Here is a 17026-nt window from a genome sequence, read left to right on the forward strand (position 1 = left end):
CAAAGAAAAGAAGAATGGCCGTGGAAGCGGCCAGAACAACGAGACCACTGGACAGTTGCAGATCCTACAAGTCAGCACACGGCGATCTCTTCCGGATGTCTCGCAAATCGAGGTCGAGGTCGGGTATCACGAACAAAACGATGGTCGCGGCCAGAGCCGGGGCGCTGCTGGAGCCTGCCATGGCAGCGACACCAGATGGTAAGTTGGATTATTAGAGATTGAACAGAATGAAAAAACGAAACACCCAGTCAATGGGCGAGACAGATGTCGTGATAGAAAGAATAACGAGAGGACGGGTGGAAGACCAAATCACAGCAAGAAGAGAAGAAAAAGGTATCAGCACCAAGAATCGAACTGAAGCATTATGAAAGAAAAGACCGACAACTCCTCACAACTCCCACGAGACGCGGTCAATCTCCAAGGCAGTAGAGAAAGTGTGAGTTGCGAAAGAGAGGGAAAAAGAGAAGAGAAGAGAAGAGAAGGCTCAGGAATGGGTGCCACACAATAGACTATCGTCAACTTCCGGGGCGACACCCATGGCGGCAGGGAAGGGGGGGCAGACAAGCGACCTCAGTACAGTAGGCTTCAATTTTTCTCTTGTCAGTCCGCCTCTCGACAACTCAAGCTGCCAAGAAACACAGTCCTTGGACTTGACACACGGCAGCGTTCGATCCAGACGGCCTTTGGGAGGAGGCAGAGGCTGGATTGGGCTAGCAAGAGGAGTCTCCGGGGTGGTGTCGTTTCACTTGAAACCTCCAATGTCGGGAGACGGGCATGGTGTGCAAAAGATGCTACACACGAAGCCTCCTGTTCTAGCACGGGCAAACGAAACGACCGGGGGTGCTTCACGCATGGCGGCGCTGCGAGGCGAGAGACGGGGCGAGTCAGCGGATGAAGAATTTGCGGCCGTCTGTTATTGTGCTATGAGGCTCGTATCTCGTTTGGATGCTGCCGTCGCTGGTGTTTCGACTGAGGGCTCTCTCTCGGTCATCGATCACGCGCTTCCAACAGCTAATCATTGTACTGTACCGAAGCAAGACACCCTGGTCGCAGCGCTGGTGGAGCGGCAGCTCGAGATCCAATCTCACATCGCCATGCACGGGGATCTGCACCGAGGCCGCGCGAGGCTTGGACGATTGATTGCAAGGGTGTTGCAGTGAAGACGAATACCTAGTAATAACATGCAAGACAAGCAGAGCAGAGCAGTGCGTCGCCCGGGGCCGAATTGCAGTGTCGAGAGAGAGACGCCTGGACTCTGTAGTAGCAGTACTCGTATGTGCCTTGACCGTGATTCGAATTCTGGCAGATGTTGGAAGAGGGCAAGTCTCTGGCGACAGGGGGGAGGAGTCAAGCCCCCTGTATGAACCCTGACCCTGACCGCCTTGGCAGGCACCGGTTCGTCTGAAGGGCGTTGAATTTGTCTACATGTAGGTAGTTGTGCTGAGCCACAGGCCAGGAACCCCGTTTGCACCGCCACAAGCAGCAGTCAATCAGCCTGCCTCGTCTCTTGTTCAATCTCGCTACAGCATTGGCATTGATCGTTGACTTTGTCTCTGTCATGCCTTGCTTCTGTTCGACGCTTTCTTTACGTAGCCAGGGAATAATTGTGGCTGGTGGTATACGATTGGTGGTGGGCCACTTATTAATCCCTAGTAATCCAGCATGCCGCAGACTCATGTAAGATAACATGAAGGTATGCTCAACACCAATCTCATCTAATCAAGTCAGTTCTACGATGACACTCAAAAAGAGGTCCGAAAGCACTAAAACTGTCTGTTATTTCATTCATCTGATCAAATACTTTCCTTATGAATTAATGTAGGTGAGCTTGTCACACCACAATCCAGGTCTGCACCCTTCCTCCAGATATAGGTCCAATTCTGGATATGGACTCCAACATGACTCAATCAAGTTTTCCTCCGCATCAAAGCCCAACAACCCCAAAGCAACTCAAAGTAGACATCGGATTAGCCCTCATCTAACCACCATTAGCCGTAGTCGAACGCTTCCCCAACTCACTCCAACTATTACTAACAGCAGAACCCCAAGCTACCTGACTACCTACCTACCAATGGAAGCCATCGCTCGTTCTTTTACCCGCCCCAAGCCGGCTCCAACACTGACGTTGCAACCTCCTCTTCCGTCCCACGAAATCAGTTGCATACCAGCAATGAAAGACATTACAAATGAGGTTCAGATTACTAGCCACGTACACCAAGGAATCGCATCCACGTCCATGTAACGTATACTTCTATATATCCCCGGGCAGGCTGAGAAGCATATCGTGTAAGTCGTGATCCTGCTAGTCTTCAGCCACTTCCCCCACACTCCATCTCTGCACTTCCTCCAGAAAGGCAATTCCGCCCACATGTCACACATGGAGGTGCATGAGACATACACACATAAGGTACAAACAGCTTGAGACACCTCCGCTAGCCGCGCAACGCCGGCCAATTGCCCTCTTCCAATAGTAATCTCAAGGGCGTGGATGTCCCGGCCGCCGGCCCGGTCCCCTCGTTGCCGCTGCCGGGCCATAGGATTCATGTCGTCAAGTTTCCGGTTCATCAACAAAGAGTCACATGTCGACTCTCTCGTCAAGAGCCAGTGCACTCTTCATTCAGACTTATAAAGACCCGTCGATGATCCTTGATTTGCCCATCCATTAGACAGACAGCCCATCTTCAAGCAAGCTCCCCAACTCGACTTATACAGCTCTCAACAACACTTCATCCACTTCAAGCCCAGCTTCATTCAACTTCCCTCATCACAACTTACCTTACTCCGACTTGATCCCCATCTTCATCAACTCCTCCAACACCGCCAAAATGGGCCGTCACACCCTCGAGTACCCCAAAACGAAAACAAACACCGTCCGCCGCAAATCCGACCGCGCAAGCTACGCCCTCGAAGCAATCCACTCCCTCATCAACTCCTCTCCCCTGCTCAACGTCGCCTTCAACACCCCGGACAATGACTCCCCCTTCCCGACCATCCTGCCCATGATCGGCCACATGGGCTCCTTTGACCGTCCCAGCGCGGACCTCGGCGACCCTCTCGATCTCTACCTCCACGGCTACGTCTCCTCCCGCATGATGAACCTCGCCCGCTCCTCATCATCCTCCTCCTCTTCTTCTCCTCAGGATAAGGAGCAAGAGCAAGAGCAAGGCCTCCCCGTCTGCATCTCCGCCTCCCACGTCGACGCCCTCATCCTCGCCACATCCCCCTTCAACCACTCCTACAACTACCGCTCCGCCACCCTCTTCGGCCACGCCACGCTCGTCACCGACGACGCGGAGAAGCTCTACGCCATGGAGCTCATCACCAACGGCGTCGTCCCCGACCGCTGGCGCACCTCCCGCCAGCCCCCGACGCCCGCCGAGATGCAGAGCACCAGCATCCTCAGAGTGAGCATCTCCTCCGGCAGCGCAAAGTTTCGCGATGGCGGCGTGCATGATGATAGGCATGATTTGGAAGACGCGGATGCCCAGGGGAAAGTCTGGACGGGCGTTTTGCCGGTCTTTTCGAGGATTGGCGACCCTATTCCTACCGAGTACAATAAGGTTGATACGCCGGCGAATGTGACGGATTTTGTGAGGGAGTATAATAAGCAGAATGAGGAGTATGTTCTTGCGGCTGCGAAGAAATAGTCGTTGGAGAGCCGAGCTCTTGGGGTTGCTCTATTATACCATAGTCTATGTTTGCAAGGAGTTTAGCACATGTTGATGCCCAGGTTTCCTTGGACCTCGAAGAGCCAAACGTACTTTGAAGAAATGAGAAATTTCTTTAATCTTTCTGTCACGATGATTCGGGGGAGTTCTCGATTCTGTTGCACAAAGGCGTCCTTCCCTGAACCGTATGGCTGTTCACACCTCGGGTGGCTTGGCAGTGCGTAGATATCACTATCATCTACAGTATGAAGGAGGATTGAAGGAACGGACATCATCATGCTCTAATAGCATTTCCTTCTGTATTGCTCGGCTCTTGAGGTATCGCTGTATGTACTTCTTCAGGAACGACTGCCTAGGTATCTCATGTCGTTCTAGTAGGAATTCATGCCAAAATAGTACCTAGATATGTTTCTGTTCCTACTCTATGCTACTCATACCGCAAACTGTCACTGTACACTTGGGGATATTGCATCAATGGCCTAGCTGAACTGCTGGCCGTCATGTCTGCCCAAGAAATCAGGCTGCTGCTCCCTCTCAAAGACTTGAGGGGGGTTAATTTTGCTGTGAAAGCAAAGAAAAACGGGCAGCTGAAAGATCAGCATCGTGGCAAGACCTGACTGGTTGATTAATCACTGCGCATGCCAGAGTAACTGGATTCGGCTTCTGTGAGTATACGTCAAGGGAGGCTTAAGAATGCTGTGAAAAAAGATCCTTGGATCATTTCACCGGCTGCATGGTGAACTCTAGCGCGGTGGCGAAGTAATGCGGCTGCCATGATACAGGGATCAACAAGAAGAATGTGCCAACCTATCGGAAGCGGCAGATTCCTCAGGCGGTCTGAACTTGTCATGAAATTGCTCAAAACAGAACAGTAACAGATGTCAATGCTTGCACGTCCAGTATTGGCCTTGAAGGTCTTGTAGATCAGATTACCCTAGCCAATAAAGGTAGCTTGTCTTCGTGTATAATTGTACCTAGGTAGATAACGTTGACTTTATTCGGGTCCGAATGTCACAAGTTTCCTGACAATAAGGCTCTATTACATACAGGACATAGGTACAGAATGATAAGTGTCGTCACCATGTTCGATAATGTTCGTCTCGTGAGACTCTTGTAGTTGTTGGCGCTGAATCTACACACGTTGGATGGACAGAATGACAGTACTGAACGCTTGTCCCCAAATGAACAAATGAAAGAGATATCGACCAGTCGATTATGGTATCATGAGCCGATCGACTATAACTTCAAAGGTAGCATATCTAGCTAGTGAGCTTGCTACCTGGGGAGTAACAGCGCAGTTGCATCTCTTCTAGATTTACACCCAGATTGACATCAACTGAATGACTATCACCACTTTCGTTGTCATGAGTATCCCATCAATAGCCGTTGTAATCCATTCCAGCCATGTATTCGTTTCAGCAAATGCGTCAAGCCTTTCCCGCCATCTTGATCGAATCTGAACCCGTCTCTACCACTCTGAATGCATCCGCGTCTCCATCACCTCTAGCCGCCTTTTCAAACGCTTCTTCACTCCTATCACATATCGTGTCCAGATCCTGATTGCTCAGAATATCATCGCCTCCCGACACTTCGTATACTTGACCATCCTTGAGCAACAGCGCTCGCAGTGTTTCCGGATCCAGATCTTCTTCCTTTTCGTTCAATTTCTGACCCATCGTCTTGAAGCCTCCCTTGCGAATCACCAGCTTTTCCAGTCGCCGCTTTGCATCCGCAGAGAGCAGGAGGGACTCTTCCACAGTTCCCTTGGTAGCAAGGCGATACACCAGCACTGGACGCTCTTGACCAATACGATGCGCGCGGTCTTGAGCTTGCAAATCCTGCTGAGGGTTGAAGTCGCTGTCGAAGAGAATAACGGTATCCGCAGAAGCCAGATTGATGCCTTGACCACCGGCGCGAGTGGACAAGAGGAATATTTTGTACTCTGGATCACTGTTGAAGAGCTTTATGCTCTCCCTCCTGTCGGCCTGAGCGATGCTGCCATCGATGCGACATACTTTCCAGCCACGTAGTTCTCTGCAATAATCTTCCAAAATATCAAGCTGCGTAGTAAATTGAGAGAAGATGAGCACTTTGTGGTCGCTCTTGAAGAGGTGCTTCAACAGACGATCGAGGAGAAGCATTTTGCCAGATGCTGTGACAATGCTTTCATCCACTGGGATGTCGGTCGCTACAGCCCACGGGTTGTAGAAATTGTGAGGACTGTTGCAAACTAGTCGAAGCTGAGCTAGAGGGTTGCCCAGCTTCTTGCGCGAGATCTGCTTCTCTGTAAACTTGTTAGCATCCGCGCGGTATGGATGTGCTTGAAACTACGATGGAAAACATACTAGCCATGTCAAGGGTCTGTGCCATTTCCATGTCTTCAGCAGACATTGGCTCAGAAGGCTTGTCGTCACTGTCTTCAGTGGCCATTTCCCTGGCCAGCTTTTCTTCAAACTCATCATCAGACATTTTCTCCTCGTCAGAATCGGCTTCTTTATATGAACGACCGGCATGGCGACGACCTCGAGTACTCAACGGAGTTGACTGCCGACTAGACTTTGAGCTCTTGGAGCCCGACGCAACGGATGTTGGCGGGCTCTTCCGCTTCGGCGTCTGAAGGGTGGGCGATGACTCGGACTTGGCATTCTTAGGAGGCCGTCCTGGTCCCCGCTTGCCCATCATCAGGCTGAAAGCGTTTGCCGGAGATGCTGACCTATCCTTGCCTCTAGCACTCTGCCGGAGAGGCAGTGACACCGGCTTTTCCTCCTTATCTTTCTTGGTAATTGACCTTGCACGTGAAGAGGATCGAGTGGTGGCCCTAGACGTCGTTTTCGATCGAATCATTTCGACAGCCTTGTCTTCGAGGTATGATCTGGTATCACTGTTCTTGTTGGAGATGACGTTGTACAGGTCTGTTTGCTCTTTCGTCATGGGAGCGAAGAGAACATATTCTCGCTTTTTCGGGAGATATGCAGCGACATCTTGCTTGATACGCCGGAGCAACAGTGGTTGAAGTATGAGGTGGATCTTCTTGACCAGATCCTGCTTCATCTGGTCCTCGATGAACTGCTGAGTCCCTTGTTCATCGCCCAATTCCGAGAAATCAAACCATGACTCGAAAGCCTCCCAGTCAGTGAAGATATTCGGCAGCAGGAAGTGAAGAAGAGACCAGAGCTCTTTCAAGTTGTTCTGAAGCGGCGTCCCTGTGATGAGCAAACGAGTGGCGGATGAGAACTGGCGCAGCTGTTGAAACAACTTTGCATCAGCGTTCTTCATGCGATGACCCTCATCCTATGCCAAAGAGATTAGCAGTTAGTTCTGCAAACGGATTTGATGATACTCACGATGATGATGAACTCCCACTTGATGCGCGACAGGTTATGGTGGTCATTCAAGACCATCTCGTAAGACGTGCAAACAACGGGAAACTTTTCAGTAGGCCGGCCAGATTTCAGGTGGTTCATGATTTTCTTGCGAAAAATCTCCTCTCGTTGGGCCTTGTTGCCGTGGTACATCTCGATAGGTATTGAAGGCACCCATTTGTGGAATTCGTCAATCCAGTTCGAAAGTGTACTCAGGGGAGCAACAATGAGATGAGGTCCAAGGTATTGCTCTTGTTCCCGAAGTAGTGCTATGAGGGCGATGGTCTGAATCGTTTTACCTGAAACATGGGTCAGCATGTCGATAGAACATGAGATGAGATGCATCACCAACCAAGACCCATCTCATCGGCCAAGATGCCGCTCATGCCCTGCGAGCAGATCTCGTACATCCAGGTCAAGCCTTCTAGTTGATACTCTCTCATCGTGCCGCCAACCATACACTTGGGCTGCGTGGCCATCTGCAGGTTATGCTCTCCCAGCTTCTGGCCATCGATGCTGCTCCCCACTCGACCAAGAACCTGTGTCTTCTTGGTTAAGATGTCGCTAAAGGCTGCACTTTTCTGCAGCAGCTCATCCAACTCTCGGGCCTTAGCCTCTCGCTCGGCTTTCGTCTCAGCCTTCTTCTTCCGTCGCTGCTTGAGCAGGGAAGCACGGCGCTTTTCTTCGAGGGCATTGTTTGCAGAGCGCGCCCTTGCTTCTTCCTTGATGATGTCTTCGTCAACGAGGCCGACGTCTTCCTGGTCGTCAAACGGATCTACTGGCGGAGAAGAGGGCGCCGTAGTCGGCGTCCGTGAAGTCGACATGATTGAGTCAATCTCCGAGGCCGAGGTGTTCGCCATGACGATTCAAGCGAAAGCGTAACTGATCAAGAACCTTGGATGGGGTAGAAATCAAGTGCAAACGGAATTCAGAGTACAGTAAACGGAGGCCAGTCCTCGCCGATGCAGCCGGCCAGCCAAAGATTCACGACAGCGGGTGGTGAGGGTTACACAAGAATTCGGCGCGTAAGAAAAAGTCGGGAAACGAGATGCCCGTGCGCTAATGCAGGAACCATGGGCGAGATGAACCAAAAGTGAAGCGTGCCAGCTGTCCAAAAGGCCAATTGCAGCGCAATCCACGCTGCATTCACCAGATTCGCAGAGTCGAGACAAGGGAATCGTGAAGAGAGCTGAGATGCGGCGTGACGTAGCGAAACGCGAAATGGCAACGCGATCACGTGCCATTGCACTACCAATTTCTGGCGTTTGCGCGTAAAGTGGCTTTTCTCTCCTTCCATCGCGTCAAGCCACGATTCCCGCTTCCCGGAGATCGATCGAGCGTGGCTGGAAAGCGCCACAAGAAGCCTGCCAGCGCCACACTGTGCCACACTTCATCCTCTTGCCCCTCCATCCCACCACGATTGACCGACCCCGCTATCAAAAATTGTCCATCTCAAGACTCACACCCAAAACACCATACATACATACATACTGTAAAAAGCCAGAGAAGAAGCCAATCAACTCGGCTTCTATCCCCCCCAAACCAGCAAAGCTGTTTCTGCATCGCCTCATCCCCCGCTCACTTTCGAGCAGAATTTCTCGCCCACTCCGCTTCATCTCCTCCCCGGTAACCTTCCTCACCGTCAGAAGAATGGCAGCCCTCAGCTCCCAGAAGTACACGCCTACCGAAGAGGCCGAGATCCAGCAGTGGCTCACCACCTCGGAGCGCCTCAAGTCCGCCGACAACAAGTCCGAGATCCTCGAGACGCTCAACGGCCACCTCTCCAGCCGGACGACGCTCCTCGGCAGCAAGCCCAGCAAGGCCGACGTCGCCATCTACGAGGCCCTCGCGCCCATCGTCGCCAAGTGGACGCCCGAGGAGCGCACTGGCGAAAAGGGTCTGCCGCACATCGTCCGCCATGTCGACTTTGTCCAGAACGCGCCCGTCTTTGGGCTCGATCTGAAGGACGAGCAAAAGGTCAAGGTCGACCAGGAGGAGGTCCTGTACGTCAAGCCCCCCGTTGACGCAAAGGCCGAAAAGGAGCGCCTCAAGAAGGAGAAGGCTGCCGCTGCCGCTGCCGCCGCCGGAGGCAACAACAACAACGACGCCACTCTCGTCGACCGCACTAAGGAAAAGGCCAAGGAGGTCAAGGAAAAGGCAAAGGAGGTCGTTGACCAAGCCAAGGGCACTGCCGCCGCCGCTGCCGGAGGCGACAAGCCCAAGAAGGAGAAGAAGGAGAAGGCTCCCAAGCCGCAAAAGGCCCCCGCGCCCGCCGCCCCTCTGTCCCCTTGCCTGATCGACCTGCGCGTCGGCCACATCCTCAAGGCCGTCAACCACCCCGACGCCGACTCGCTCTACGTCTCGACCATTGCCATGGGCGACGCCCCCGGCGAGGACACCACCGAGTACGAGGGCCAGATCTGCCGCACCGTGTGCTCTGGCCTCAACGGCCTTGTCCCTCTCGAGGAGATGCAGGGTCGCAAGGTCGTCGTCGTGTGCAACCTCAAGCCCGTCAAGATGCGCGGCATCAAGTCCTGCGCCATGGTCCTCGCCGCCTCGCCCAAGGTCAAGGAGGGCGAGGTCGACGACCACAAGGGCCCCGTCGAGCTGGTGACGCCCCCCGAGGGTGCCAAGGCCGGCGAGCGTGTCTTCTTCGAGGGCTGGAAGGGCGAGCCTGAGGGCGTCTTGAACCCCAAGAAGAAGATCTGGGAGACGTTCCAGCCGGGCTTCACCACGACGGAAAACCTTGAGGCTGCCTTTGACGCGAGCGCTGTTGAGCAGCTGGGCAAGACGGGTGTGGGCAGGCTGGTGACTGAGAGCGGTGGTGTTTGCACTGTCAAGTCTCTGAAGAACGCAACTGTTCGGTAAATACTGTTTTGTAGATAGAACGAATAAGACGATTGCTCCAATCACGATTTCATCAAAGCCGTCAGTATATTCTCTCTTTAACTCTTTCTTCTTCGTTCTTTGACTTTTTGACTATTTGATTTTATCTATCATGGCATGGCATGATAAACTCATTCGGTGTGATGCCACCAAATCCTAATATACAAGATGTATCAAAAACCCGCTGAAAATGCGCCCCCGCCAAGATTTTGCTAACCACACAAACGCCAAATAAATGCACCCATTTTCAACGCCAAACCACCCCATAATACTCTCCAAATGTCCCTTCATGAAATCGGCCGTAGTAGTAAGAATATAGTCGAGATATACACCACACCATCCATACATGTCTATGAGAAAAAGTACTTGCTCTCCCTCAAGCGCTTCACGTCAAAATCGCCCTTCTTGGGGACCTCCGGGATCGTCAGCGGCAGCCAAACAGGCAGCGGCGTCTTCTTCTTCTTCTGCGACGGAGCCGGCTTCTCGCCCACCACCTGGGTCTCAAAGAAGGACGAGTGCATGTCCTTCATGAGCCGCTCGGTGAACTCTGCCGACACGGCCGAGTTGTCGGTCTGGGCCTCGAGATCCTCCTGGTCGACAAGCTCGGCCTCTTCCGGAATGGCGCCCAAGCCAATGTCCTTAACATCTTCATGGATGTCCATGTCCACTTCGGCAGCCATCATCTCCTCGTACACAGAAGCGGGGGTGACAATCTTCTTGGCGGCCTCGAGGTCCCAGGGGTTTCCAGACAGCTTCAGCTGGTTACGCTTGTGCTCAAGGAGGAGCTCCTCCTTGGGTGACAGCTTGCTGGCCTTGCGCAACTCCTTGATCTTCTTGGCAACCGGGGTGTCGGGGTCAATCTTGGCAAGGTAAATCGATCCTTGGTGACGCGCCGCAAACTCGGCGCCCAGGCGGCCAACAACATCCTCTTCGTGGATTCGGATAAAGGCCTCGCGCAGGACCTCGTTCATGACATCGAGGTCGCCCGCATGTGTCCAGAACGAATCGTGCACAGCAGCAAAGTCGAGCCCCCGAGCGTGGCACTCCAGCGCTGACAGCAACATGTGGCTGGCGTCCAGGGAGTGGATGAAGTTGGGAGGGAAACCCTGAAGCTGCTTCCTCCTGTTCACCGGATCCGTCTGGTCGCTCATAGGGTAGATGACGGCTTGAAGGCACGTCTTGATCTCGCGAGCAGTAGTCTTGCGGTAAGGCTGAACGACGGGCATCCGAAGGGGCGTTGTCCAAACGACAGACGATCGGAACTGCTGGACGAGGTCATCGAACTCGACCTTCTTCCTGGCCGTCGTCGCCGACTTCCTGGCCTTGCTGGTGCGAGAGGTGCCATCATCGCCTTCGCCATACTGATCCACAATCTGCTGGAGCTGGGCCGGCGTCAGGGCTCGGCACACTCGTCCACCAATCTCGCCAAGCCAGTACTGGATGTCGTGCGCACCCTTGAACATGGTGGCAAGGGCTTGGAAGACTTGTTTGGCAATGTACGTCGACAGCAGCATGTTGGAAATGCCGACTTTTTCGCCCAAGTCGGGATACAAAGCATCAATCTGTTTGCAGATTTGCTTCTTTGCTCCCGAGAATGTGACACCGTACACGTTCGTCATCACAGTCTGCTTCACAACCTTACGGGTAATCTTCCCGTCGAGGGCTTCTGCAAAGGCATTCCCGTTCTCCTTGTCCTTGGCAATGGCCTGTTTGACGAGATCGGCGACCGCTGAGTACACGTCGGCAGGCCTGTCACCAGGTTCCAAGTTGACTTGCTTCGCTCCCCATGTGTCACCACCGAGGGCTGCATAATGCTGAAGTCCGTTGCAGGTACCATCCTGGTGAACCGGGAGATGCGACACAAACTTTGTGGGGTCGGGAAGCTCAAGGGCGGCCTTGAGCTCAAAGCAAGCAGAGAGACACTGCCAAGGGTCTTCACCCTTGAGCCACCACCTGCTGCCGTTCAAGGGGTTGGTGGCAGAGTCGATAATGTTGGCCACATTCTCATCCGCAAAAGCCTCGCGCTCGTCAAAACTGGCCTTGTCCAGGCCGTAGACGTTGGCAAGGTGGATCTTCAGCCACCTCAGGCCCCTGACCCCCAGCTCTTTGCCTCTCGCGAATTTCAAGATGGCTCGCGCGTGGTCGGCACCCATGTGGTTGAGGTATGTCGGCATGGGATATGCTCTGCCTCGGTAGTCGACGTTGTGCGGGAAATAGATGGTCTGGTTGCGGAAGGCTCGTGCAATCTCTAGCTGCAGGTTCATGAAGCATCGCTGCGAGTGTAGACCGGAGCGCTCGTTCTCAATCGCCTTAACTGCTCGAATCCAGTTTTTCCGGACAAGTGGATCTGCCGAAGAATCTGGCTCGGGGGGAATTGTGAGATTCGGGTTGAGCGGTGGTATGTTGGCGATTTCTTCGCCACTGTTCCATGCCTCCATCATGACATTCAGGGTATCCTTGTTGATGATCCATGGCGTCTTGCCAAGAACATCCAGACCTTTGAACACCTGCGTCATATCGCCTCGCTTGATCGCCGCGTTGCTGTACAACTTCTGCTCGACATCTCCTGGCTTCACTCGGACAAAGCTGGTCGTGCTGTCCAAGAAGCCACCTTCGGTAAAAGACTGCCAGGGCTTGGGCTCAACAACCATTGGGATGTGTTTGGCGATGAAGTCTCCCACGGGCTCTCGCTTGAGCTGCTCGACCAAGCGAGTGTTGAAAAAGAGGGCTCCCACTTTCTTGCCCTTTCGGAGGACCGATTGGTGATTGAAGGCGGGCTGATATTGGCTGATCAACTCTTTGGATTCTGAACGCTCCACCACAACGTTGATCTTGGCAGACTCCATCAACATCTGCAGCAGAATTGAGCCAACCTGGGCCTTGATTTGTAAAGACCAGGGGCTTCGGCTGTTTTCTTCCATAGCCGATTGTTGCTCCGTCGTGTCGACCAGAACGGGCGGCTCCTCCTCTTTGCCAGCATCTTTGCTGCTGGCCTTTTTGCTTGCTTTGTCCTTGCCGCCTACGAAGCGCAGTTTGCGCTCTCGTCGAGCCCTCCTCTCGGCCAATTCCTTCTGGTACATCTCGATATCCTCCTGAACAGCCTTGGCGATATGTGTAATGAGTCTGCTGATGGGGAGGCCCTTCTCGACACCTAGAACAGTTCCGAGGTTGATGACTGATAAGATCGTTACAGCCGCCAGGCGCGCCGGGTCACCCTGTTGTATAAATGGACCGTAGATACACCGTGTCAGGTCCTTGTCCGATTTCGACTTCTTTGCTTCTGACTGTTCAATAAGCCTGAGCTCTTGGTAGATCCGGGTCTCCATGGCGCTCATCCAGGATGCCAAGTTCTGCGACATAGACCCTTCCTTGTGGGATGGCGCCAGAGCTGTAGTGACACCTCGCTTCTGCAGTGTTTTGTTGTCCAGCCGCCATTTCTCGATTGCCGAGCTGATTGTGTCCCGCTCCAGCTGCAGTTGAATATCCACGCGATCGGAATAAGGAAGCTTGGAAATGTCGACATTCTGCAGCCCCAGCAAGAGTCCAAGGCCCTTCTTCAGGGTATTGAGACCTTCGCCACGTTGCGGGGTTGGGATGAGCTCCGGGACACTCCCAGAGGCTGATGACTGGCCAGCCTCGGTGTCAAGGCTAGACGACGCTTCCGCCTCTTGAGAGTTTTCCTGTGCAAGAGCCAGGTCTTCAAGATCACCTTCGTCAGGGGCAAAGTTGTAGGTCGGGCAGATTCGGGTGATGACGGCAAGGTCCTGGTCGCTGAGGATCTCGTCCATGCTGAGGACGCGCAGTCCAGCTTCGTCCGGGGCCATGCCCATATATCGCTTCACCAGACGTTCAAGTCTGGCGCCCCGCTCAGACAGCAGAGATGCCTTGAGCATGCAGGCGATTGTCTCGGCCGTATGTGGCAAATTCTTGCTTCTTATCTGCAACTCATACCATTTGTGGAGCTGCTCAGCTTGCTTTCGATCGGGCGTGGTGCGCATTTGGTTGAGAGATGCTCGCAAGTACTTGTTGTTGAGAATGATTCGCTCTTCGTCTGATGTGGTGCCCACGGAGCTGAGACGCTTCAGCACCAGCGCTGCTCTTTCAAGCTTTCCTACTCTGATGCAGGCGTCAAACACCATGAGCATATCTTCTGGTTCACCGGGGATGCCGTAGGTGTTCGTCTTCGTCTGGGGCTTTGGGGCTCCCGGCTCGGGAATGGTCAATGGTGACGCTGGGTTGAATGCGTGAATCTCGAATGGCGGTATTGATGAGCTTGAGAGGTTATTATACGGCATTCCCTCCACTTTGAAGTCGTCTACGGCTGTGGCAAGCGTTCGCTCGTGTGAGCCGAAGCCAAGATCGAGTCCTCGGCGCCATGGCCGCAGATGCTTGGCCACATCTCCGCGTGAGCTTAGTGTAGAGATGCAGGACTGGAGAGAGGAGAGTCTGGGCGAGGTTCGAATGGTCTTGAGGGCAGCTGCATGGTGAAGAGAGGCGCTGCGGCCCGCGTGCCTCGGCAGCATCTTGACGTGCGGATATCAATCGCACCGCCAGCGAAGACGGTCGAGATATACGAGGACAGAATGCAAAAGGGTTGCGGTAGAACAGAAATGCAGAATTGAGGAAAATAAAAAAAAAAAGAAGTGAAGAGAGAAGATTGGCGTTGAAGGAACAAAAAGTTCCGCCAGTATCGAGAGTTACTGGTGGTGCGAGAAGCAACTTTCGCCAAATGCGGGACTGCTGGATTTTTTTTCCAATCTTTTTTCCCATCTTTTTTTCTCTTTAGCATGCAGGCCCCTCATGATTGGTCGGTCTAGGCAAACTGTCACGTGTGGCCAGCAAAATGATGGCGTCGGCCCCACCAACGCCACCCGGCAGCTTTTCTGCAGCGCAAAAAGTCGTGCCTTGTGCCACAACTGGCGATTTCACCCGTGGTCGAAACAGCTTCATCTTCCGCCAAAACAGCGCTGACAAAAGGCCGCAGAGATGATTTCTCGCCCGGTCGCTGCGACGCTGGGCTGCTGCGGATGCCGGCAGGCGATTCTGCGGGCTGTTGCGTCCAGGCCACTGGCCGGCATTGGACAATCGGCCTCGCGGGGCATCAGACCGGTGGCAAGCTCTGGCTTTCGAGGTGTTGCGGCAAGCCAGCAGTTTGGGACGACTGCGCAAAGGAGCGCGGAGGAAAAGGCGGGGATCCAAGAGCTGAGAGACGAGGAGGATATCGTCGACAGCAACGAGGACGCAGATACGCCGTGGTTCCTGGATGTCGAACCCCCCCGACGTGCGCCGCTACAACACATTGCATCGCTGCCAAAAGTGCCCGAAGATGCGCCCCCTCTCCTCGAGCCGATGATGAAGTACATATACGAAGACATGGGCCTAGACGAGCTGTCCATGCTGGACCTCCGCGAACTGGACCCGCCGGCAGCACTCGGGCCCAACCTCATCATGATCTTCGGAACGGCACGAAGCGAGAGGCACTTGCACATTTCTGCAGGCCGCTTCGTACGATGGCTGCGCAAGAACCACCAAGTTGGAGCTCGGGCGGATGGGCTCATTGGGCCCGGAGAGCTCAAGACGAAGCTGCGCAGGCTGAGGAAGAAGGCCAAGATGCTGGGAACCAACACAATGATTATGCCCGGCTCGGACAATGGTATCTCGACGGGCTGGGTCTGCGTCAACTTCAGCGCGCATGACCACGGAGCGCAAGAGTCTCACAGTTATGACGAGAGTGGACGGTTCTCTGGATTTGGCACGCCGTTGACGGGAACGACGGTGGTTGTGCAATGCATGACGGAATCGAGGCGAAACGAGCTTGATCTGGAAACCCTCTGGAGAGGCATTCTGAAGCGAAACATGGAGGAGATGCAGAAGGTGAAGGGAAGGAAGGTGGTGGATCCCTCAGAGCTGGAATCCATGGTCTCGGCAAAGATCCAGATGCCCGACAGCCCTTCTGCCCAGCAGTGGCAAGCCCTCAAACTGGCCTCCCAGCAGCAGCGGCAGTTTTCAACCATGGCACGACGCCTCCAAGCCCCTCCTCAGAGCAGTGAGTCTAGAGTGACTTCAGTTGATTCCGGAGCTCTAGTAACAGAAGATCAGCCGCATAGTCCAAAGTTGGATCTGAGTACGCTGCGGCGGCATATCCACGACGTTCAAGTGGCCGGGACTCCAGTGAGCCGCGAGACATTTCAGGGCCTCATCTCGGCCATTTTCCAAGCCGAGGTGACTGCGGAAGACACTGCGCCGGAACGACTTGCTCTGGTAGACCAGCTCAGCCTCATGGCCGAGGAGCGCGGTGTGCACGTCACGTCCAAGGATTGGCTCATCTCCCTCATCGAAACCATTGTCACGTCGCCGGCATATGGCCCCGAGCTGCAGCGGGCGCAGAAGAATGTGGAATATCTGCTGTCAACCAAACAAACATCTGCGCTGAAGACGAGCGAGATTCTTCGGCTCATGGCGGCATATGCGCACCGGTCAGACTGGGACAAGTTCTGGGACGCTTTCCGCTCGCCAGCCCGCTTTCTACTGCCTCGATCGCCGGAGCTGTACGAGTACGCTTATCGCGTCATGGCAGCCACTGGTGATCGAAAGCTGTGCACCGATGCCCTGCGTTGGGTGTATCCCGAGATGCTCAAGGAAGAACCCAAGATTTGGCCCGTGGGATCACTGTACACCTCGTTGAAGGCGTGTATCCTGGCTGCCGATCCTTCCGCCGAGAACCTTTTGCATCACCCTCCGCCCCAGGACACGCTGGACTTGTTTGGCCAGCGGCAATTGGCGCACAGGGAGTTTGTGCGCGTGTTGAGGGAGGTTGAGACCATGCGGCAGCATTATGTGAATGAGCAGGCGAGGGAGCACAGCGCGCAGACTCTGCGCAACTTGTCGGGACAGATGCCGTCCAGTTACAATTAAGAGACTGGAGTTTATGAGAATGACTCAAAGGACTCTTGAGTAGCACGATTGATAGAGGGTGGCTCCAAAAGTAAAGAGGACTTGTTTGTTTCGTTCGCTCTGTTAGCGCCTCTCACTCATATTTCATGTATCATAGAATTCATCTGCATATCTAGACGAGCTATATATGGCGAAACAATCTCTTCTAATTTCTTG

The 17026-nt window shown here is 53.9% G+C and overlaps 5 protein-coding genes across 5 annotated transcripts; 3 read left to right on the plus strand and 2 right to left on the minus strand.

Annotated features, from left to right (window-relative positions):
• Positions 1-2825: 2825 nt before the first annotated feature.
• TRIREDRAFT_4851 (uncharacterized protein) lies at positions 2826-3647 on the plus strand (the record flags this gene model as incomplete). The annotated part of the gene is made up of 1 exon (XM_006967084.1): positions 2826-3647. The coding sequence occupies one exon, from the start codon at positions 2826-2828 to the stop codon at positions 3645-3647; it is 822 nt and encodes a 273-aa protein (XP_006967146.1).
• Positions 3648-5095: 1448 nt separating this feature from the next.
• On the minus strand, positions 5096-7854 carry TRIREDRAFT_109526 (uncharacterized protein; the record flags this gene model as incomplete). Its single annotated transcript, XM_006967250.1, has 4 exons — positions 5096-5952; positions 6014-6959; positions 7013-7329; positions 7383-7854. 4 exons carry the CDS (start codon positions 7852-7854, stop codon positions 5096-5098), a joined length of 2592 nt encoding a protein of 863 aa, XP_006967312.1.
• Positions 7855-8530: 676 nt separating this feature from the next.
• TRIREDRAFT_79946 (uncharacterized protein) lies at positions 8531-9898 on the plus strand (the record flags this gene model as incomplete). Its single annotated transcript, XM_006967166.1, has 1 exon — positions 8531-9898. The coding sequence occupies exon 1, from the start codon at positions 8681-8683 to the stop codon at positions 9896-9898; it is 1218 nt and encodes a 405-aa protein (XP_006967228.1). The 5' UTR covers positions 8531-8680.
• Positions 9899-9957: 59 nt separating this feature from the next.
• On the minus strand, positions 9958-14211 carry TRIREDRAFT_79947 (uncharacterized protein; the record flags this gene model as incomplete). Its single annotated transcript, XM_006967251.1, has 2 exons — positions 9958-11238; positions 11287-14211. The coding sequence occupies 2 exons, from the start codon at positions 14209-14211 to the stop codon at positions 10267-10269; spliced, it is 3897 nt and encodes a 1298-aa protein (XP_006967313.1). The 3' UTR covers positions 9958-10266.
• A 691-nt stretch (positions 14212-14902) lies between these two features.
• TRIREDRAFT_22841 (uncharacterized protein) lies at positions 14903-17017 on the plus strand (the record flags this gene model as incomplete). Its single annotated transcript, XM_006967103.1, has 1 exon — positions 14903-17017. The coding sequence occupies one exon, from the start codon at positions 14903-14905 to the stop codon at positions 16829-16831; it is 1929 nt and encodes a 642-aa protein (XP_006967165.1). The 3' UTR covers positions 16832-17017.
• Between the last annotated feature and the right edge of the window lie 9 nt (positions 17018-17026).

Source organism: Trichoderma reesei (genome assembly GCF_000167675.1).
Source record: "Trichoderma reesei QM6a unplaced genomic scaffold TRIREscaffold_16, whole genome shotgun sequence".
Classification (NCBI taxonomy): domain Eukaryota; kingdom Fungi; phylum Ascomycota; class Sordariomycetes; order Hypocreales; family Hypocreaceae; genus Trichoderma; species Trichoderma reesei.